A 25166-nucleotide genomic window follows, 5' to 3' on the forward strand; every position below is an offset into this window, starting at 1 on the left:
TTTTTAAAGTATTTACTAGTGTTGTCTAATGCCGTATTCTGCCTCTTTTTTTCTTTTTCTGACTTTCTTTCTTTTTGAAAAGGAGAAATTACAAAACTGTCCTGCTCATAATCTTCCCTATAATGGCAGTGAACAGTGACCAAATTCAAGGTTTAAAAAGGATGCAAAAGTATCACAGAATGATCCCAAACAACTAGTGCTATATTTGACAAGTGTTCTGAGGACATAAAATAGGGTTTAAAGACAAACAAACTAAATTGTAACTTAAATTATTGTGAATATCTCGACCTTAGAAATTGGTTTGCTGTGCACTACTACTACTCATGAGTAGTAGTGCACAGCAGTTCACTCCGGTGTGCCCAGGAAAAACACACAAGTGCACCATTTTGAGATATTAAGATCAATTAAAACACTACATAAAACTCAAGACCACATCATATTTTGTTTTCAATGAATTTCAGTATTGAAAATTCATTGTTTTGGACATTGGTCAGTCTCCTGTCTAGTTATCGGAGTCAGCCTTACAATTCTGATCCAAAATATGATTAGCATAAGTACGTTAAATAAATTAAACTATATATAGTCATGGTTAGGTTGTGTTTTTCATGTCTCTTGCACAGTGTTTAGCACTAGTTCTTTCTTCCCCACAAAGGTTGAGACAGAGTCTATCAGCTTCTCCAGCACCTTCATGCACATCTCTACAAAGTGACCAGTCACTGGATCGACCGATACTGTTCAAACATGGAGCAGAGAGTTTGCCTACGAATGAAAGGTGTGACCATTTAAAAACTCTAATGGGTTGCACAAGTGTGGTTATAATGTTTTCATAGAAAGGAAATAAATAATAAAAACATGGAACACATTATTGAACACATTATTGGAACTAGTGACTAACTCCTTGTGATCATTATGTGCAGTTGGCATGCCTCTTGTACAGTATTTTAACCTCAGTTCTTTATTCTTCCCCAATCATTTTTATTTTCATTTTAATGCATTTGTCGTTTATTTGTGTTTATTTAAAAATTAATACCAGATAAAGCAACATCTCCTTCACCACCTGAGAGTGTTCTGGGGAATGAAAGAATACTAATTTAGATACTAGTTTTAAACTGCTGTCAGTTTGTTGAGGACCAAAATGACCAAAAATTATTCTCACATTAGATAAATTGCTGTAATATTTCTCTGTCTCCAAAATCCTTAAAATCAGGTATAATTGCACATAAACACGTTAAATTATGAAAAGTATATTAATAAAGACTACCCTCACAGCAAAGGTCGAGACGAGCGTCAGTTAGCATCTCCAGCACCTTCATGCACATCTCTACAAAGTGAGCAGTCACTGGATCGACCGATACTGTTCAAATATGGAGCAGAGAGTAAAAGGAAACATAAACTAATGCTTTATGCCCTTTCTTTTTTGGACCAAAAAATAATTATGTGGATTTATGTGAATTATTCCATTACAAAACGTCTTCAGCAGCGTTTAGCTCACAGGAGCACTAATCTCTACAACAATAGGCTAACTTCCATATGCTTTGATTGCCTTTACTGTCCATAAATGCTGGTCTAGGATCAGTTTTCTCTGTAATAAAATAATATTGACTGAGCAGGGAGTGGATTTTGATTTCAACACACGTGCAAATCCTCTAGTTATAATAAGCAGTTATGTAAATAAGACATTCATTGTGCATCATCACTAATGGAACTATGTGAGATCGCAATGAAGTTGTACAGCCACTTTTTAAGGATAATAAAATGAGCGCTCTTTGCGAGTTTTCTGCAATGCCAAATCTTGCATATAGTAGGCCTAAATATTTTTTAAAGGGGAAGCGCATATACTCATGGTCTATAATCAGAAAATTTATATTTTGGTGTTGTTTTAATATAGAACTTGGTCTATTTCAGTTATATTAGGCTAAAAACGGGAAATATCATTTTGGTGAAGGTTTGTTTCGTTAAGCATTAAGAAGTGTGCCCCCGCATAAAAATTAAATGTTATTAACTGCTAGAACGCTGATTCATCCAGTTATAAAACAAGTGAAATTTTTATGAATTAATCATTTAAACCGATTTTAAAAATATTCTGTCTCTCCTGTCTGGACCTTACTGTACATGTGTGGTACACGGATATAATAAGTTAGGAGAGCATTGCAATGCATTGATTTGCATTGATTTGAATCGAGCAATGCATTGATTTGTTTCCAGGAGAAAAAAAAAATTATTTTTGCAAAAAATTGTTAAATAATATGTTGAATTTGTTGACATTGCCAGTATGTTAATCTCATTTGACAAGTATAAGCAATTAACACAAAAAGGATTGTTTGAGTTGAGTATTGTGCATTTTTTTCCCTTTCTATTATTTTTTAGTTGTTAGTACCAAAACCGGAATCGTTTGGCGGAATCGGAACCTAAAAAAGTCTTACCATTCCCAACCCTATAAACTATACTATAAATTTAATGTATCATTTAACAAAAATCCTGACCTTGGCCGTTGATCTTCTGTGCACTATGTGTTTCATGTGTACATCTGTCAACTCTCAATCTGTCATCTGATAACCGGAGTTCCGATATGGAGCTTTTCAACTCGGTGAAGAAAGTACACAGATACCTTTTTGTGACAAAATTTCAAGTTGCAGTTTATAAATCTTGATTTAAAAAAAAAAAAAAAATTAAAACTTTAGATAGTCATTGCGAGGTTGTGCTTTTCGTGTCTCTCGTGCACAGTGTTTGTTTACTAGTTCTTTCTTCCCACAAAGGTTGAGACAGAGTCTATCAGCTTCTCCAGCACCTTCATGCACATCTCTACAAAGTGACCAGTCACTGGATCGACCGATACTGTTCAAACATGGAGCAGAGAGTTTGCTTACGGATGAAAGGTGTGACCATTTAAAATTTCTAATGGGTTGCACAAGTTACAAGTATGGTTAAAATGTACTCATGGAAAGGAAATAAATAAAAACATGGACCACATCATTGGAACTGGTAAAAGGTTGTGGTCATTATATGCAGTTGGGTGGCTCTTGTACATTATTTTAACATCAGTAATTTCTTTCTCTCATAGAATGGGACCAGATAAAACAACATCTCCAGCCCCTTCTTGTACATCTCTACAAAGTGACCAGTCACTGGATCGACCGATACTGTTCAAAGATGGAACTCAGTGTTTTCTTAGGAATGAAAGGTGTGAGCATTTAAATTTTGGTTGTAAAATTTCTAGTGGGATACTCTAGGTACACATTTCAGTATGTATAAAGGTAAAAAAATTAAGATAAAAACACATTACTTGGAAATCAAGAAAAGTCATCATTATATGTAGTTTGCACACCTCTTATCTTGCACAGTATTTTTGCATCAGTTCTTTCTTTCCCCCGCTAAGGCTAAGGCCAGATGAAGCAACATCTCCAGCACCTTCTTCTACATCTCTGAAAAGTGACCAGTCACTAGATCGACCGATACTGTTCAATGATGGAACTCAGAGTATAAGGAGGAATAAAAGGTATAATTTACACACTTTTCCTTTCTAGAACTCTAAAAAGTTAACATGCTAATTTACTCGGTCTAAAAATATAAAGCAATATTTTTAGGCTGAGTAAATTAGCATGTTAACTTTTTCGATGATCAGCTTGGTTGATACAATGTAACATCATTAATATATTATGAATGTCTAATTTGATATTCCAACTTTTTTAGTCTTTTTCTTAAAAACTGGTCAGAAAGGTTTGTGCTGGTTTTCCCAAAACCTTCTTAACACTACATCATTCTTAAGTTATACCTTAAAGGGCATATTGGAGGTTAGAGGACCCAATGAGTCAATGCATAGAAAAATAATGTAGGAACTAGATTTTCTTTAAAATATACTAGATATACAGATATAAATATGTAGATATACACGTTCGCTAACGATACACTGTGCTCCCAATATTGTACAGATTATTATGATCCTATAACAGGCCAGCAGACATTAGTATGTTTAGGGTAGATTATTAAATGTATAAAAACTATACTTGAGTATATTTATATTGTACTAAAAACATATTTAGGTACATTTTTAATACACATTTTTCACCTGGGTTATAACATAAACAGAAAATTAAATATTTGAGTATTTAAACAACCAATTTAGTTTTTCAATTACAAGATGCCTCTATTTAGGGCATGACTACCTATATCACACTATTTGATGCCATTGGTACAGGATACGACAATCAATATTCTGTCAATTTTCTTGTAATGGAAACTTGTGGACTTGATCTTGAAGTCCTGATAGTCGGAGTTTTTGCAACCTCCACAAACACAATAATTTACCATGAGGATGATAAATTAAAATACAAAAACTACCGAAAGCACACTGACTGATGAGCGCTCTCACTGAATACCAGCCTACTCTGCGCTGAGCCGAGGCTGAGGCTCCCTAACGTGACGTAAAAAAAGCGATGTTGAAAAAAAAAGCCATTTTTACGAGCAGTTCAAGAAATGCTCACTTTATCTACTAAATTAGTGCCCTTATGTTGTTTTAAAACATTTTAAATCCTGCATTAACTTTTCATATGGTATTTTCATACAAGGTTGTCTATTAATTTAGATTTTTTTTTACCTGCAATATGCTCTTTAAGCTGCACCTTATCGTTAATACGTTACATATTAGATGGGAAAAAAAAAGTTACAGAGGGATTTATGGATATCTACTTTTTTATCCTGTAATAATAATAATAGTAATAATAATAATAATAAACATTTATTTCTATAGCACTTTTCATACATTAAATGCAACTCAAAATTAGCCTGGGAAAACCCAGACAAATTTCAGCAAATTTAGATTTGCTCTGAAAGTTAGTCTGGCAATCCGCCGAAATCGCGGCACCAATCAGAAACGTTGGGGCGGGATTACACGATGACGACAGCACAGCGACGGTGAAGCAGATTTTGTAGTACATTCACAAAGGGGTGTGACGGTTATAGTTGAACACCGTCATTAGAACTCTATAACCGCCAAAACCATATTATTAAAATATTTTTTCACAAACATTTTTTTATCATAGAGAATGTTTAATACTAATATCAGCTTACGGGGAAAACGGAGGCCGAGTTAGTGGTGCTTCAGAGACTGCTACTGCTGGAGATGATTCGGGAGAGGTGCACCTATACCGATCAGAGTGTGCGGTGACACGTAGTAAAGTACGGTGGCCGAGAGGTGCAAAACAAATCACAATTATGAAAACAAAAAAACAAGTCAGAAAACACAACGACAATTCAGAAAACAAAATAACAATTCAGAAAACACAACAACAAATCTGAAAACAAATTAACAAATCAGAAAACACAACAACAAATCTGAAAACAAATTAACAAGTCAGAAAACACAACGACAAGTCAGACAAAACGGAAAAGGTAGGTATATGTGGCGAATGGAATACTGATCGCTGATTGGACGAGACATCTGTCAATCAAGACATACAGAAAGTACAGCAGACTGCGCCTGCGGCAGAAGAAAGATTGATTCGCATGTGTAAAACGCGAAACGCTCCTCAATAGATGTCGCAAGTAAGGGTTAATGCCCGACGAGGTGTCCATTGTCAGGTTTTAATGGACGACGGCGAGGCGTAAACCGGCCGACGCGCAGCGGAGGACGGTTGCCTCCGCCGAAGTCCATTAAAACCTGACAATGGACACCTCGGAGGGCATTAACCCGCTTATACCATGGTCACTTGCCAAATAAAACATTTTTAAAACATTAGTTTATATTTTAATTAGGCTAAATCTAGTTTTTACAAATAATAACTTGCCTTGCCTGACTGTTTATTTAGCAACCGGAGATATTTATAGTCCGCTTAGCTCGTATCCCTTCAGGTTCACAAATGCTTTTTTTTTCATGAAACACAAAGGTAGGCATAGTTTTTTTTTTATTACACATAAAACAATTAATCAAACAACAATAAAAAAACAATTAGCTCTGAGCTCCAGCGATTTGCGCTTAACGTTATAGAGGGCAATAAATGAATCAGATCAAAGAGAGGGTCATTTGCCTCAGGCTCCTTAGGCTTGAAACGCTGTAACGTTCAGCCTTCTCCTGCCTTGGTTGTCTGGACAGCTGCGTAAAACTCCCGCAGGGTCTCATTCAGGGGTGCGTTTCCCGAAAGCATCGTTATCCAACTATGGTCGCAAGTTACGTCGTTACCAATAGCGTTCAATGGAGCAGAGCAGCAGCGGTGTAATTTTCTCCGTATTATTTACATTTTTTCTTTCTTAAAGCAGCATACCAGTCGTCAAAGTTGCCATATTCTCCATAAATGTTAAAAGAAATAGCACGAAGTCGCTCATTGTTGTATTAGGCTATAATATCTAACGTTAGATGATAGAGCATGTGACTGCCTGTTGCTATGGTTACTCACAGCCGTTGTAGGCAGCGCATTTATTTATTAATTTCGAATGGTAAACAGGCAGTTTCACCAGAACTACTTTACTAGGTGTCCTCTATCACTTTTTAACGGACACCCTGCAGCCAATCAGAATCGAGTATTCACCCAGACCATGGTATAACACTGTTTAATAATAGTGTCCGGGACCGCAGTAAACACAACTCCTTTAAGCTTGCGTTCGGTTATCCACTGGACCGTGCTGCCTAGTTCAAAGTAAACTAGTGAAACAATTGAAACCAGCGCTATTTTGTTCTCTATTTGTTCTTACTGACTGAGAAACCGCTTCAGATGATTCAGTGACAGAACGGTCCGAACGAATCCGAATCGTTTCCTACTGTTATGCGTTTGGCCAATTCGTGAAAAGGAGATGGGAATCGAACCAACGAATGATTAATATCGCTGGTTCAGTCGACAGAAATACGGGACACACATATTAACTGCAGAAATATTCGGACTGAAAACGTTTTTCTCAGGTCAGTCGGAGCGCTCGTGGTACACACACAGTGCATATACAGCGGCACGCGCCACTGCGGCCACGCGCATATCAAACCAAATTTAGCCGCACCACCTGAAAATAGGAGGGGGAGGTTGGAGTGCTCTCGGGCCGCATGGAGATGATTGGCGGGCCGCACTTGGCCCGCGGGCCGCCAATTGAATAGCCCTAGCCTAGACGATACAGCTAATATTTACACATGCACACGCGAATCGATCTTTCTTCTGCCTGTATGTCTTGATTGACAGATGTCTCGTCCAATCAGCGATCAGTATTCCATTCGCCACATATACCTACCTTTTCCGTTTTGTCTGACTTGTCGTTGTGTTTTCTGACTTGTTAATTTGTTTTCAGATTTGTTTTTGTGTTTTTTTGTTTTCTGAATTGTCGTTGTGTTTTCTGACTTGTTTTTTTGTTTTCATAATTGTGATTTGTTTTGCACCTCTCGGCCACCGTAGTAAAGCCTTGTTTATAGTCGACGCGTCCGCATGAGCGCGAAGGTGCGAGGCAAAAATGATGCGTTCGGTGCGCAAGAACGACCCAATTTCCCTTGGCTATGTGCACGGCTTTTTTGTAGTGGCCCCGCGTCCGAGGATGAGCGCCTTCAAGCCGAATCTGCCCGAGCATGTACGTCTCACCCATAGACAGTAAGGTCTCACCATACCGGCACGCAGTTTGCGTGTCTAAATCAATATTATGAAGCTGCAGACTCGGAGCCTGCATCTACAGTCCCCCACCGAGAGTCCCGCATTCTCAGACCCCTCGTTTTTCGAGACAGCGCCTCCAGCTGTTTGAAAGATCGTATAACACCCGCACACAGAGTACAGTACACGCTTTTAAATTAAAACAATAGGATGCAATTTTACGGCCTTCAAATAAATTATCCAATAAATATTTGCGTTCCCTGCTTAATGCATGTGCCAAAAAAAAAAAAAAAAAAATCATTGTTACTGATGGAAGGGATACAATTACAGATTGAGCTATCTTCTGAAAAATAGTATGTGATATTGTATTGCTACAATGTTTAATATATATATATATATATATTATTCAAATTCCAATTTTTCTTTCAGTTCAACCTATAATGGTCTAATTAACATTACCATGCTAACATTGCAATATCTGTTTTTTGATATTTTGAATGCGAAGCAAAACAAATAAGAATAGACAAAACACCAATAATAAACAATTCTGTACTTTATTTAATGATCACCTAAACATCATCTTGCTGTAAAGAAAAAAGGAAGAAAAAACTGTGTTCGTGACTTTAATTTTCGTCTTCAATTGCATAAAAAAATTTATAAGTCGCTTTGCATAATAATAAAATGATATATTGCTTGGTTCGGCAGGGGCAACTCCATCGATGTATGGTGTATCCTGGAATCCTACAACAGTATAGGCCCGATAGCACATGTTTATGATGTTTAAAAAAGAAAAAGGGGAAAAAAAAGAAAAAATATGTTTGCAAATGTTACTTTCATGTTGCACTGCTCTGTTGAAGTGTCCCTTGAGATGTTTTTGAACTTTGGACAACTTTGTGGGTTTGAAATACATGGGGACACAGAAATAACTGCAGCATTTATGACATATCTACAAAAAGTCCAAGGTTAAAGGCTATCGTTAGCTATTAAAATATTTTCTGGGGGAAGAGGGCGAAAAAAAATTAATTAACGGCTAAAATCTATCTATCTTTACAAATATTAAATAGACTTTTCATACAGTATGTTGTATCGATGAGCTAAAGTAGTTTGATTAAAAAATAAATCAAACGAAAAGGCTACTACGATTCGCTAAATAAAATTGAAGATAGCCTACTCACTTCTTGGCTTAAGTTCTTCACATGTTTATCTGATACAATTTAAGAAACAAATAAGCCACGCCCTACAATGTAGATTGACCAATCACAGCGCAGCCAAGAACGAGATCCCACAGAGGTCCGACACTTTTTCACAGCGCTCCATTGACTTTCAACGCAGGCGTCTCATATTTTTGGTCTCAGCAGGCTATTACCGTCGTAGTTTTATCCAAAATATGGTTAAACGTTGTGCCTCGGGCATTTGCAACACAGATACGCGTTTCCCAGAGAGGTTGGAGGGGGGTGTCCATTTTTTCCCTTCCCAAAACCGAAGTAAAACCTGACAAGTGTCGTCTTTGGAAACTGTGTGGATGTCCTCAGTCAGCTAAACCCCGCAAAGATCACTGTGTGTGTGAAGTTATAGTTAGACCGTTTTATAATGTTTTAGGTTATGATTTCGGTTCTCATACTGGTTGTTGATACGCTAGCACACGCTGCTAATAAATACAACGTTATACTCGTGTAGTCCGTTTGCTTTGTAATAAGGATTATAGAAGTGAATAGAGACTTACCCCGCTTTGGATGAACAGTGTTGCTGATATTGTTAGTCCCAGCCTCCGTCTCGATTAGTAGGAAATGCGGTGGTTCATTTTTTGACTGACCGGTAACGTTATGCTTTTGCCTCTATTTTGGATGCCCTGTTGTTTCTTGCGTTTCACCTGTATGTCTTGAATATAGCCTTCAAACGCATATTGCAGCCCCTTTTGCCTACTTCTATCGGACACTTTATTTGCTGCTTCTAGTGCTTTATAAAAGTTTGATAACATTTCAGCAGGAAGAGCTGTTACAGCATAAGCCATGGAGAACGCAGATGAAGTTTGACGGATGTAGCAACAGTAACTAAGGGGGGCGGGGCTTAGCCAAAGGTGAATTGCGCCCAGAGGCATTTGAGCTACGTCCGTTGGTGACGCCCCTTTGGAAATGATTTGTCTATGAAGCTTTGCCAGACCATAACTCATAACTCATACCAAGCCTTACAAACTGAGAATGGTCTGGTTTTAACCAGGCTAACTCAAAGTGCTTCACATGCATAAAATCAAATACTACAATCTAGTGATCAACCTATATATCGGCCGGACGATATATCGGGACGATATTTGCGTTTTTTTACGTGTATCGGAATCCGCCGATACGCTGCTGCTGCGTTCGCCGATAGTTTTTTTTTCCCGGCATTATTTATAGACAGGCGGCCACCGGCAGCTCTGTGCTGCTGCTGGAGACGCTGCAGTTCACGTGCCCCACCCTCCCCCACTAGCAGAGTGCAACCAGCTCTTCAAGAGAATGGTAACTTAAACTTTCAAAGGATCTTTTAAATGTTTGACTGCTGAAATATTGCCAAACACTTTGAAAATGGAAACACGTTGCTCTATAACTGTTATGTGCTTGCAACTATATAGCTAAGCAAGTTTGTGGGTCCAAATGAAAAACGCGAATGCCTCGTCTATAAAACTTAACTGCTTGCCATTGTATTAGGGAGCTGCAAATAGCTAAGGTGTAGGCTATCCGTTCAGTATGCATTAGGGCTGTCTATGAATATTCTACATTCGAATATGTATTAATTTTGAAGGTGAAAATTAATATTTGAATGTGGAAAAACACGCCCGTGGTTGCAGACTAATAACGTTGCCACAGCTGCACAGCTCGCTCGGAGCGCTCGCTGTCGGTTCTATACTGTGAAACTTCAATCACTGAATGAAGCCTGCTATATTTGGGACAAGAGTCACGACTCGCAACCTTAAATTGCTTGCACAAAACTCTTGATCAGCACTCAACATTTGTTTGTTGTTGTTCATTTAACGGACGCGCAGAGACCGTGAGGGCGAGAGAGAGAGAGAGAGTGCCTGAGCGAGTCCGGGGCGAGACAGAGTGAGCTCTGCGGTCTTGGCCATTAGTTGATTTACTTGCTTTTTAATATGTTGTCAAATATGTTTAAACTCAAATAAACTATCTAATACTAGTAGTTATATCTCTTTGTATTAATGTGTCCTGTTATTGACGTAATGTGCGTCAATGACAAAATGCACAACGAGATGTTCGAACGTTTTTTTAGAGGGAATATGCAAATGCCATTTGAGCAATTTTGACAGCCCTAGTATGCATACGGGTGCTGTAACGAACACTGGTCATAGGATTAAGTAATGCCAACGTTGTTCTGTGCTTTTTGTGGGAGATTTATTCAGCGCCCACCTGGCTGAGGTTTGGGGCGTGTGGAGTTTGTCTCCCTCGCCATCGCAGTGATATTAGAGACTAGACATGCTCATTTTATTTTATGTTGAAAAATTGAAACCATGGCAGTACATAGCTCGTTCCTTTTAAAATGAAGTACATTATTATGCTGGTTGCTAATGTGTGCAATAGTGTAATTATTTAATTTATGCTTAAATATTTATTTTCAGCACCGAACTTTTTTTGTTCTACCTCATGTTTTTAATATTTGTTAATTGTTCTGCTTGTTCTTGTTCTACCTCGCATGTTTTTACTATTTGTTAAATATTATTTTTTTTTAAGTTAATTAAATGTTACTTTTATTAAATTGAGACCTGTAACATTTGTTAACATCATGTCATTTTTATGATGTAAATTGAGGGAGCAAAATGTATCGGCTCCAAATATCGGCTCAAGAAAATCGGCAGCCCGTATCGGTCATCGGCTATGGCTGATGGGAAAAAAAACTGGTATCGGCATTCGGCACTAAAAAATCCATATCGGTCGATCCCTACTACAATTACACAATGTAAATATAAATACCACCACATAAGATACCACCTATCAACCCACCAGAATACCAAATGGAGGTCTGTGCACCTAAGTGGAAAGAGGTAGAGCAGGCTGTGAGAAAGGCAAAGGCTTCATCATCTCCAGGGCCTAATGGAGTTCCTACAGAGTGTACAAGAGTGCTTCAGGAGTTCTGCGAATTCTGTGGAAATTAATAAAAGTGGCATGGGGAAAAACAGGTTGTGCCTAGAGGATGGCGCAGAGCAGGTGGAGTTTTTATACCTAAAGAAAAAGATTCTACAAGCATCAGTCAGTTTCGTCCTATTTCACTATTAAATGTTGAAGGTAAGATTTTCTTCAGCATTATTGCCCAGAGATTGTCCACCTACCTATTAAAGAATGGCTTCATTGACACTTCAATTCAAAAAGCGGGCATTCCAGGGTTCAGAATGCTTAGAACATTACAATGTTATCTGGCAACAAATTCAGTCAGCAAAAAAGGAAAGGAAGGAGCTCCATGTGACATTCCTGGATTTGGCTAATGCATATGGTTCAGTGCCACATGAGCTTCTGTGGGCAGCATTCGATTTTCGATTACCAATGTCAATAACAAATTTAGTGAAAGCCTACTTTGGAGATCTGCAATTTAGTTTCTCAACTCCAAAATTCAGCACTGCATGGCAACGCTTAGAGGTCGGAATAATGGCAGGATGCACTTACTATGGCAATGGAAGTAATCATTAGGGCATCAAGATGGGTAGTCGGTGGAGAGTGCTTGGCTTCTGGGATGCGACTACCACCAATCAGAGCATACATGGATGACATGAAAACCACGACTACAACAGTAGCCTACACTAATCGGTTATTGGGGAAGTTAACGGATACCATCGAATGGGCACGAATGCAATTTAAGCCCTCTAAATCAAGGAGTATTTCGATAGTTAAAGGAAAGGTAGTAGATAAAACATTCTTCATTAATGGTGAGGCAATACCAACAGTTTCTGAGAAGCCAGTGAAGAGTCTTGGGAGATGGTACGATGGTGATGTAAGGGACACAGTTCGAGTGGGAGAAGTTAGACGGCAAGCAGTGGAAGGGTTGAAGAGCATAAACAGCTGTGCTCTACCAGGCAAGCTAAAACTCTGATGCTTTCAGTTTTGTCTGCTGCCGAGGTGCTGTGGCCACTGCCTGTGTATGAGGTTTCTTTGACAACAGTGTATAAGCTGGAAGCGTTAATAAGTTCATACATCAGGAAATGGTTGGGAGTTTTACGCTGCCTCAGCAGAGCGGGACTGTATGGTAAAGGAATATTGCAGCTGCCAGTCTTTAACCGAGGAGTTTAAGTGCACCAAGGTCAGACTGGAAATGACCTTAGTAAAGTCATGTGACAAATGTGTAAGGGAGGCAGCCCCTGTGTTAAAAACTGTTAGGAAGTGGTCAGCAGAGAAATCAGTAGTAGAGGCAAAGGCTGCCCTTCAAATTGGTGATATTGTGGGACAGGTACAGCATGGAAGAGGGGGTTTTGGGCATAGTGTAGCTCCTCCTAAATGGCACAAGGCAGGCCCAGCTCAAAGGAGGAAGCTGGTAGACAACGAGGTGTGAAAGCAGGGAGAGTGGATGAGATGGGAGAGTGGGGAACAACGCAAGATGGGCTGGGAAGACCTTTGGTCAATGGAAGAGAGTAGGATCAGTTTCCTTATCAGGTCAACATATGATGTTCTCCCATCACCACAGAACCTAAACCTCTGGGTAGGAGAGGATCCCTCTTGTCCTTTGTGTTCATCACCTGCCACATTAAGGCACATTCTGACAGGATGTAAGGTGGCTCTTAGCCAGGGTCGGTTTACTTGGCGCCATGACCAAGTACTGCGATGTTTGGCTTTAGCATTGGAGGGCAAGCGTAGTATGGCCAATAAGTTGACACCTGCAAAACATTACACGCAGAAGACAATATTCCTCCGCCCAAGCGAGCAACCACCAAGAAAAGATGTTAACACCAATTCTCGCCCAGGACAACTGGAAGCTGCTAGGGACTGGAAGATGCTGGCTGATCTTGATCAACGGCTTATTTTTCCACCTGAGATTGCTACCACTAACCTACGACCAGATATTGTTTTGTGGTCTGGATCAGCACGCATTGTTCAGCTGATAGAGCTAACAGTGCCATGGGAGGATGCGGTAAATGAAGCATATGAGAGGAAGAAATTGCGGCAAGTTTATCCAGTGGAAGTGGGTTGTCGAGGTTTTGTGGCACACTCTACAACCCGGTTCCTCAGAGACGTCGGATTCAGTGGCCAAGAGTTGCGTCGCATGGTAAGGAACTTATCTGAAGCAGCAGAAAGGAGCAGTAACTGGCTGTGGTTGAGACGGAAGGATTCTGGCTGGCTATGTACAGGCCGCCACGCTACGGTTTCGTAGAATTCTTGAAGATTCTGTTTGTATAGGTTGCACTGAAATTACAGTCATTACGTTCCTGTGTATATTGTTTGAAGGACTGTGGTTGGCCAGATATTGTGGTTTGCGGTAGGTGGTATGCCATACGAAACTTGCAACAAGGAAGGGATAACACCAATAGGGTAGATAATGATGACAAAAAATAGTAGTAGGTTAAAGTAACAAGAATACAGAACAGTAAAAGAGCATTTTACAGACAGGGCAGCAAGCAGCAGAATAGAGCCCCCATTGAAGAGAGACGATGTCGAGGGACAACGAGAAGGCCAGAGTCAAATGATTGTAGTGAGCGAGTCCGGTAGGGAAGGAGCAGGTTACAAAGATATGGGGTGCCAAGCTGTGCAAAGATTTAAAACTGAACAGGAGAATTTTGTATTTAATATGATAAGCCATCGGAAGCTAATGGAGATCATAAATAATTGGGGACGTACCACAACGTAAGAAAAAGAAAATGTACCTGCATGATGAGAAAAAGAAATGTACCTGCTGGCATGATCCGGAGTGGTGATTGGCTGCAGTGATCCAGTAGGAGCCAATCGAACAAACTGACGTCAACTGTTTGTCTGCATTTATTCATGACAAAGAGCTCATAATCACTGCGCTGTTGTGGCGAGCAGCACGAGGCCGAGGGACGTGAGAGAACGGCTCGAGGCCGGTGGTGTGAGTGACAATGAACGTCCCCCGCCGTCGTCCTGCTCGCCACAGCTTTATTAAGCATGAGATCAAATTACAGCAGAGAATTCCAACATGCATGAGAGCGGTTTCTGTGCGGTATACTGTGAAGAGTTAAACAATGCTCGCAACGTGAATCATGTACGGACCGGAGCAAATGCGCAAGTTTTATGGATTTTATGGATATTGATTATATTTAGATGGGGAAAAAAGAGAGGCCACAGTGATTCACACTGGCTGTTTGTGAAATTATGTCTCACTTAAGGTTAAATAAGTGTTACACCGCATCCTAACTACACGCGATAAAAGGTATCTTTTCCTTGTTAAATAGAGTTTTTGTCCTAGACGCGACGGCGATACGCAAAGTTTCTAATTTAGAAACGGTTCCTATTTCTGTGACCTCGCGGCTGACAGAATGAAGAAATTACACTGGTTATGAGTACACATTATTTATTTTTAGATAAAAATAGGTCACTTGATGGGGGTGCATAAACATGAGCACATCCTTCGTTCACTGCACTGGTTACCCATTCAGTCACGCATAGAATATAAGGTTCTCCTTCAGACCCATCACTGTCTGCACGGTGTGGCCCCCACTTATCTCACTGAGTTGCTCACACTCACCCGGTCAGGCCAACAGCACCGTTTGGTTATGCCCAGGCGACAGGGCCTTTCAAGTCGCTGCTCCCTGCCTGTGGAATGCTCTCCCAGACCACCTCAGAGCCCCACAAACAGTAGAAACATTCAAAAAAGGACTAAAAACTCATCCTTTTACACAGGCTTATTTTAATAGATAATGCTTGTTTTTAGTCCCGCCTTATAACATGTTGTGTTTTTATTGTATACTGTATTTCTTATGTTTATTTTTTAACTATGTTTTACTGTAGCACTTTGAGATTTGGTGTCAAATGTTAATTGCTTTACAAATAAAATGTATTATTATTATTAATATTATTATTATTACTGTGACACAAGCGATAACGGATAATTTACCTCAGATTTTGAAAGCATATAATACTGCATTCAAAAATGAATTATATGCAAACATACAACTGTACTTCATAACAAAATTAGTCAATGAGTATATTTTGTTAATGTTTTGATTTTTAATAATGTTATTTCTTGATTTGATTATGTCCTTACCCATTTCCAATGCGAGTGCGGGCCAGCAGTGCGCTTTCACGATGTTCTGAATGGCTGTGATTTTTGATTGACGTGTGGCGTCTTACAGTCGCGTCGCGGCAGTTAGGACACGGTGTTAAGGTTAATCACTTAAATTATATAATATGAATTGTTCCTCTCCTTCAGCATTATAATTATTTTAGCTGAGCCAGACAGAGATTGACAACATCTCTGCTGTCACCATGTCCCCTCTTACGGCAGGCCAGCATCTCTTTGAGTCATCAACATGAGATCGGTTTATGAGATTGGCAAATTGAGAGTTCATCGATCAAATCATTAGAAGTGATTATCGGCTGATAGCGATCGGTAGCCAGTCAATTAGAGCAGTTCCAGTAAAAACATAATCCAACACCTTTTATTTTCCCTGTTAACTCAGTTATTTATAGTTTGTAGAATTTGTAAAGTGGATCATTGACCATTGAAATAAAGTGTAACTGTTACATTGGCTTATTGAATGTTTTATACACATTGAAAATACCATGTTTTTGATCAAAATTCCAAAATCATCAGCAAGCTGATTATCTAGATAGTACAGTTAATGTTTATTAATGTTGTCAACAAATAGGACGCTATATTTTACTCAAAATTAGATATATTCAGTACATTTTGGGTTTAATTAGAATTAGACCAAGTGTCCTCCATGATTTCTGTTATTTCCGTCAACAAAGCGTTAAATAAGTGCAGAGAGTTCCCCTGGGTGCATCAGTGGTGATCTTAAGGTGGCAATTTCCTTTAAAAGAGCAAATACACAGCGGATTGTGTATTTTGATTAGGGCTGTCAAAAGATTAATTGCGATTAATCGCATCCAAAATAAAAGTTTGTGTTTACATAATATATGTGGGTGCACTGTGTATAATTATTTTTTTATATATAAATACACACACATGCTTTTATATATTTAAGAAATATTTTCATGTATATACTGTATATATATTTATATTAATCTATATATTAATTTAATATATTAATTTATATTCTGTATAAATATAAATATTTTATATATAAATAATTTTTTCTTAAATATACATGCATGTGTGTGTATTTTATATATATATATACAATATAATTATACACAGTGCACCCACATATATTATGTAAACACAAACTTTTATTTTGGATGCGATTAATCATGATTAATCTTTTGACAGCCCTAAATTTCATACATGCCTTTCCTTCCATGTCCTTCTGGGTGTATTCCATTTATGTCTCTATCCAACGGCCACAATCTCTGTCTTCAGTGTATGGGCCGTGCTTGTGTTGTGAGACATCTGATGTGGATGGTTCATGTCCTGACTGTGATAACATGGGCGTGGCCAACGCTGCATTTGCGCTTCTCGTTCATTTTCAAGAAGCTGAGAAGTAAAGACATAACTATTTGTATTGGTAGTTTATTTAAGTTTAAATCATCCCGTAACTACGTGTCAAACTCTGCTCCTTGAGGGCCACTGTCCTGCAGTGTGTAGCTTCAACCAGCTCCAAAACACTTGCCTAAAAGTTTCTTGTGATCCTGATGATTTTACTCCGCTTGTTCAGGTGTGTAAGGTTTAGAGCTAAACTCTGCTAGACAGTGGCCCCCCAGGAACTTCATCCCCTGTACCATTAAATAGAGCAGTATTTGTGAGGACAGCCATTTGAAGGGGTGTCTGAAACAATAGTAGACAATATTTGTGCACTCATTCAATTCCATAGCGCAATAATGAATGTACAACCGATGGACACTCAACAGCTATACCCTTAATACACTGTTTGGGTCGCAAATTCCAAACTCTTGTCATCCACTCCTTCAAGTGTATTATATCAGTGGACTAATGTGGGGAATAGTGAATGAGGTGAAGTGGGTGATTTTGAATTCAGCTTTAGTTTGACACATCTGCCATGAACCAATTATAATTAAAGTCTCATTTAGTATCTCTTCTGTTTGAATGAGAGATATCTATTTATTTATGTATTTATTTATTTATTATATTGAAGTATATTTTGTATTTCCTGAGTTGTCTGAATATTTTACCAGCCTGTAAAAGTACATTTTTCATCAAATAGTGGAACATCTTCAGCACCTTCTTGCACATCTTTGAGAAGTGACCAGTCACTGGATCGACCAATATTGTTCAGAGATGGAACACCAAGTTACCTGAGCAAAGAAAGGTATTTAAATTTTGACAATAATCATTAGACAGACTGTTAAACAGATTTTTGTTTTGATATATTAAAATATTTTACAATCTAAGTTAAATAATACAGAGAGATCTTGTTGTTTTTGAAAGGACTGTTTATTACTTGTCACCATTACCACATATGTATCCCTTAGCTGTGCTCTCAAAATTGGCCAGGGCTGTATATGTAATGACCAATAATAATTCTGACGGTTCTTTGCAATGTTGCTAAATAGTTGCACAAAAACAATAGCTTATCTTATTTAAAAAAAATGTATATGAAATTAACAGATTTAAATTGGAATCACCTTTAAAAAAAAAAAAAAAAGGTTACTGGCAATCGTTGCTCGTAGTAGATGGTACTTTCTGGGCTGTAATCTCTTTATAATCTCCGGACCCAAGTTTGTCAGTTGTTATGGATTTCAGTTTTCTTCTTTGTAAATCTGCAGTCTTTATTTTCTTAAATCCAAGTTATTTTAATGCTTAAAGTTTAGTGGTTGACAAAGAACAAAAATCAAGTACTTGAGTAAAAGTACAGATACCATATTAAAATGTGACTACAGTAAAAGTATAAGATATAATTAAATTTTACTTTAGTAACAGTACAAAAATACTTGATGTTCAATGTACTTATGTTTTAAAAGTAAAAAGTACTGATTGGTGAATGTTTATTTATTCAGCAATTTATAAAAATGATGAAAAACAAAATGTATGTTGGAATAAAAACAGATGTCACAAAGAGATTAACATTTTAAGAACCAAGGCAGCAGGCAGCAGGGAAGATGCATGGTATTAATTTGTGTTATTTAAATGTTATGTTTAGCTTTTACCTAAAACCTACTTTGTTCAAATGGTAATATACAAATGTAGACATGTCCACATTCAAACATACAGTGGGTTTAAACTTCTTGCCTTTTTATAGCAGATTTATTTCACAAAAATCTTCTATTAGTCATGCACTTACTCAAGTTCTGAGGATCTCCCATTCTCTGTTAATTTTGAGTCAGTGATTTAGGCCTTAATAATCATGAATCATAACATACCATACTTTTGATAGAAGCATTCTTCTGTATGTACCGTGAGTGAATAGGAAAATATGTGAAATTAAATAGTCTTTTCAGTAAATAATTTCTGAGAAATGCTGCTGATAATTTAAATCAACACTTAAAAAATATTGCAAGTGCATTGTCCTGGCTGTGTAAATTGGAAAAAAAACAAAGTGGATTGGACCAATCAGTGGAGCATCAAAACACTCAAGATGGAGGAGGAGAGAGAGAGTGAGCAAGCAGGAAATTTGTAGAAAGACTATAGAAAGAGAGATATTTGAGATTTGTGCAATATAAGGGAATATAGGAATATAATTGAAAGAAGTTATGATCATGCAAGAGCTTTAGGACTCGTGTTAATATTCGGAAAGCTTTACAGCACTGAAGAGACGTTAAAGAGTGGGAATGCCTGAAAACAGTCACGAGGCTGGTTTGTTTCTGCTCGATTGTTTTACTTTGCAGTTTTCCAGAACCAGGAAATGCCGTTGTATTCTGTATTTTTTGTTGAATCACAGCTGATTCATCCATTCTTGCACAAGCTGTCTGATGCACCAGCTGTTAATGGTTGCCTGTCTATGTGTAGCATTGCGTGTTAGTTATTTTGGGGCGAAGCAATGAAGGGGAGTTGTATCAGTAGCTGAAGCAAAACATAAATATGTAAATAAAATGTTTTAAAAATATATTGTTTTCATCCCTAGTATATTAAGTACAATAAAACTGTTCTTTTCATATATCTACACAGTATTCTCGAGAAGAAAGTGGAACCATTTGATAGACACATTTCATTCCGAAATGAGGTGTTATCTCCAGATATCAGGTACTCAAGATGTGGTACACTTTTTTTTTTTTTTTTTTTTTAATTTAAATAATGCATTAACTAACCCTGATCAATATATTTTTACAGGATTTAAATGCATTTAATTAACTAATATAACTAATTAAATATATTCTTTAGAAGTATTTTTCATTGTTAGTTCATGTTAACAAATTTAATCTTACCGTAAAATGTTTCACATCAATTCCACACACCATGTCCCACAGCACACTTTCAGCCACTCTGCTGACAGAGGATCACTACAAATGCCCAGTCTGCACAGAGGTCTTTAAAGATCCAGTTTCCATCCCCTGTGGACACAGTTACTGCAAACACTGCATTGAGATCTACTGGAGCAAACCGACTCAAGCTGGAGGTTACGCTTGTCCTCAGTGCAGAAAGAGGTTCAGAGGTCGTCCAGTGTTGAGTGTAAATGTTGCTTTGTCTAAACTGATTGAGGAACTCCATAAGGCAGGATTTAGTCCAGCTCTTCCTGCTCAATGTTATGCTGGACCTGAAGATGTGGCCTGTGATATCTGTCCTGAGATGAAGCTCAAAGCTGTTAAATCCTGTTTGACCTGCACTGTGTCTTACTGTGAGACGCACATCAGACAACACTACACAGTACCAGCACTGCAGAGACACAACCTGGTGGAGGTGAATGAACATTTCAGGAGTTATCTTGCAGACACAATGCACTCTCTCTGAAGCATATATATATATACTGTATATATATACCATTTTGCAAGATGTAAACAACACTGGTCCAGAAACACTTCCTGTTTCAGTTTGTAACTGTTTTCTTTATTCTTTATTTCACATGTAAAGAAAACATCTTAAAGACGTTTGTTTAACTTTTTGATTCAGTTTTATATGTTCTGTTGGTTGTATTTTATCCCAGCTTTTATGTAGTGTTAAAAAATTGAAACAGGAAGTGCTTCTGGACCAGTGTTGTTTACATCTTGCAAAATGGTCTATATATATATATATATATATATATATATATATATATATATACGTATAAGCATAAGCAAGAAGGTAAGAGAGGCTGTGCTGTATCGTGAATAAGTAACGGCTGGGAATTGTTAGGAGTGCCTGCAACCCCTTCAGCCGTTACTTATTCACGATACAGCACTTGCCTCGAGTACTTCATTGCTTTTATAAAATGGTTATCACACAATATTAAATATTGTTTCTTATTATATAAATGGCTATAGACTATATAGCATTAATGTTAATATCCATTTATACAGAAAAAACTGTATAATAGTATGTAAGCATCCATTTCATTAATAAACGTTCCAGCATTTAGTGATTTAAATATCAAGTGCACCATTTAATGTAAATGTTGTCTATTTGTTGGGTTTTTTATTTATAATTTGATATATTTTGATTAGCCTTTCAGTTTACCTCATCACATTGAGAACACCAGAATGTTCAGAGCAGAAAACGAATTGCAAGAGATCAAAGGGTTGACTGCAAAGCTAGCTAAACTGGAAGAGGTAACTACAAAACTACGTGTTTGTTTAAAATGTGAAATTATTTTGTGAACATAAAAATCTTGTTTTTTCATTTAAGTGATGTGAAATAATGTATTTTCTTTTAAAGACTCTGAGAGACAAGGACGCACATGCCAAACGTTTGTGTAAAGGATTTGAAGTTCACTGTAATGGTGGGTGAATATGGTGCTTGTAGTTAGGGCCTTCTTTTTCAACTTACAGTTCATGACTTTGCAGATCAACGTTTTTATAAAATGTGTATACATAACCATATATATTCCAGATTTTCCCTCAGATGTAGTTGAAATTGCTGCTCTAGGTCGCCCTTTGACCCTTGGAGAATTGTATGACAGTAACAGCGATTCTTTTAGGCAAGGTAAGATCTTTGTTTGTCTTATTTAGGGTATAGTAAACTGTGAGAAACATACTTTAATTCTACCTTTGCACAATTTATCCCACCAACTTGTGACATTTTTAAAGTCCTAGATTATTAAGAATGTAATTTTCCATTGCTTTGTCCTAGAGCTGCACAATTAAAGGAGCCATATGTAAGATTGTGGCCAAAACTGATACTGCAATCAGTTTTAAATTACTGTAGAGTGGTATATCCCCTCCCCCTCCCCTCTGACTCGAGGTTGCCAGATAGGCTGCAGGATCCAACATTTTGTTATCCGACACGTTTGTATCTGCAGCTGTGGTAACTAGAGCAGAACTGGCAACCCGAATGCTGCAACACTACTGACGTGATTGGTAGATCGGTGGCGGGTGGAGCATCAGACCAAAACCCAACATGACAGTTGAGGGCTGCAACTTCACTTTTTAAATGACAATATCCTGGCTGGACTACTGTTGTCAGTGATAGAAGTATTTGAAATGAACATGTTTTCTTAATGTCTAGTGACATATCAGGGCCCTTTTATGATTATTTGAAATAAATTTGTTACATACAGCTCCTTTAATTGTCGACAGATTGTGATCTTGATTCAAACACCCATGCTATCTTATTTCTAAATTACATAGATTCCCGTGTCTATTAAGTCACACCGGAACATTCAAGTCTGTGTTTGCACTGCCGCTGACTCAGAGAAAGCAGCTTTGAACCACACAGTATTATTTTATTGATGTTTTGCAAATATTCAAATTACCACAGTTACTACAGTTAAGTACTGAGATAAAAGTTTATAGTTCGGATATAAAATCAGATGTCTACAGTAGTGATCAAAATAGAGGAAATCACCTTTTAAAAGTAAATTGGCACTTTAAAGGTGCTCTAAGCGATGTCACACGTTTTTTAGGCCAAAACATATTTTGTCACATACAGCAAACATCTCATCACTATCCGCTAGCTGCCTGTCCCCTAAAAACACTGTAAAAAAATGTTGTTTCGACCCGTCCATGAAACATGACAAACTGTTCCAGCCAATAACTGACAAGAAGGCCCTGGGGGTGGGGTTTGGGGGGTTAGTGCACGGATGAGGAGGTTGGAGGGTCTATTTAGCCTCCGTTTTGTTTGAAAATACTTTAAACGTCAACAAGACGTCACATCACCTGACATCGCTGGCGACAAAAGACTGTAAAAAAAATGTATTTGACGTTGAATCATTTGTTCAAGAGATTTGTTAAACGATGCTAATTCATCCAGTAATGAAACAAGTGAAGTATTTCTGAGTGGATCATTGAATCATTCATTAATTTTTTATTACTATTATAAATAATTTACTCAAATTAATTAAAGATTTTTTAAATGGACTGCAGAAAAAAAAAAAAAAATCATGATTCTTAATTTAACTAATTGTTTTTCAATATCAAAAACATGTTTTTTTTGTTTTTTTTTTAGGTACTTTTCTGTGGAATGAAAGCACTATAGCATCTATGAAATTGTCTTTGCCTCGACCTCAAACAGAGGTCAAGGTTCTGGAAGGTGACTCCCTTCAGGAGAGATTCAGAGCCCTTGAAACATCTTCTGTATTAAGAGCAAGAACTTTGCATGGACTGTTAAAAGTAAGTGGAGCTGCAGCCTTTCTAAACCACCCAGGTCAGTCTCAACACCAGGACAGAGTTACACTACACTACCGGACCACCACCAAACTGGACATGATCAGCCAAAGACTGTTACAGGAAGGAGCTCCTACCTCAGTCATTAATGCAACAACTGCAACACATGTGATCATCGCTGTGTTCTATGGAGCCCAAGCATTCTTTGTTTTTGATAGCAAAAGCAACATTTCTGAGAAAAATACAGAAATGGAAACGGTGGTGAAGAAGATGACCTCTTTGGTTTGTTCAAATGTACACCTGAATGTCAATGAAAAAGCTAAAACCTTGTTATATCACTGTTATCTCTACATTGATGTGGGCGATTGGAAGAGTCCAATGTCTTTTGAGAAGGCTGTGGACATCTACGGTTCTCTGCCGACACTGCTTGGATCCAAAGGTGAGAGAGCGGTTCCTCTAAAGGTCTGGCTGTATCCTCTGAAGAAACTGGACAGGAGCTCAGTGTGTGCTGCTCTGAGGGGAGTCAGTGAAAACTTGACGCAACAAGCTGAGAATATTCTGGAACATCTGAGAAAACAAATCAGGATCTGTCAAGAATTAATGACAAGTCAAGCAAATCTGACTGTGATTATGTGGTTCCCTGCACTAAAAGATAAATTAATTGAATTTTCAGAGCTTCTGCAGGACTACAAAGAAGATTTTAAGAGAGAAGTCACTGAGATTGTTAAAGTCATTCATGTTAAAGATGAGAAAGTACAGAATAGCCTTCGAAATCTGTTAGAGAGGCACAGCCAATCACCATTCAGTGCAGAAAAAACCAACCAGTGGCTGGAGAATAAAGAAACTGAGCTGAAGATTCTGAATGACTGCAAAGCTGCAGACATCACTGTTGTGAAATCACAGGCAGAGTTACAGCAGGTCATCAGTCACCCTCAGACAACCAGAGTGATGTGTCTCACGCTTTTCTCACCAGATGCTGAGGATTTATTTCTTGCAACTCTTAAGCAACATATTGACTCTCATAACATTATACAAAATGATTCACTTCTGTCCAGGCCAGTTAGCATAAATCAGAAAGTGCTCATTGATGTACAACTGTTTGTTGCTGCTAAAGAAGCAAATGACGATACAGAGAAAACCAGGTTCATTGCTACATCTGGTGATGCAGCAATGAACAGTGGCGATGGCTTTCCTGAGTACTCTGTGCAGTGTTATCATGCTGGGGCGGTTCTGAGCTGTAATGTGAAGCTTGGACTAAAACCAGACCCTCCTCAAATAGCTTACATACATCACACTAGTGTATCTCTTAAGCTGAATCTTTTGATGAAAAAAAGCACTGAGAGATATGTGGTGGAATATGGAGTTGTGAGTAATGATGGGATTAATAATACATGGAAACAGATAGTTTATGCTGAGGCTTTAAATGAAAAACATGTTTTATCAGGTTTGGCCCAAGACACAGAATATCAACTCAGGTATGCAGTTGCTGACAACCAATGCATGAGCAGCTTTAGCTGGATTATTAACTTTAAAACAGCCTCTGCAGAAAGACCTGGGCAACCATCTGTTAAGATGGATAGAGACACAAAAAGAATCATGTGGTTAAAAGCTGAAGCTGATGAAGATTGTCCAGTGCTGCAGTATAGGGTTGAGTATAAAGAAGCAGGACTGGAGGGCTGGTCATCAGTACTAACACAAGGACCTCAGTGTGAATGTATATTAACTGTTCCTCACAGCACCTGCTATAGAGTCAGAGTCTCTGCTGTCTATGAGGACATCATTAGTGAACCCAGTGAGGAAACACCAGTACCAGTCGATGGTGAGATAAAAGTCTTATGATACAGACACTTGATTATAACCTTTTCTTCTTTTCTTT

The 25166-nt window shown here is 38.1% G+C and overlaps 1 protein-coding gene and 1 pseudogene across 1 annotated transcript in view; both read left to right on the forward strand.

Moving 5' to 3' along the window:
* LOC148973323 (uncharacterized) overlaps positions 1-25166 on the forward strand; it is a 95035-nt gene that overhangs the window by 8746 nt on the left and 61123 nt on the right. Inside the window, exons 5-14 of the mRNA XM_089120795.1 lie at positions 2757-2876; positions 3062-3181; positions 3377-3496; positions 17824-17928; positions 19725-19799; positions 20024-20453; positions 21194-21298; positions 21405-21468; positions 21579-21671; positions 23133-25109. Of these exons, the coding sequence (XP_088976921.1) occupies positions 2757-2876; positions 3062-3181; positions 3377-3496; positions 17824-17928; positions 19725-19799; positions 20024-20453; positions 21194-21298; positions 21405-21468; positions 21579-21671; positions 23133-25109 (3209 nt within the window). The remainder of the gene's footprint in view (positions 1-2756; positions 2877-3061; positions 3182-3376; positions 3497-17823; positions 17929-19724; positions 19800-20023; positions 20454-21193; positions 21299-21404; positions 21469-21578; positions 21672-23132; positions 25110-25166) is intronic.
* LOC148973324 (uncharacterized) lies at positions 12294-13079 on the forward strand (annotated as a pseudogene).

This window comes from Pimephales promelas, chromosome 16, assembly GCF_988280905.1.
Source record: "Pimephales promelas chromosome 16, fPimPro1.hap1.1, whole genome shotgun sequence".
Classification (NCBI taxonomy): Eukaryota; Metazoa; Chordata; class Actinopteri; order Cypriniformes; family Leuciscidae; genus Pimephales; species Pimephales promelas.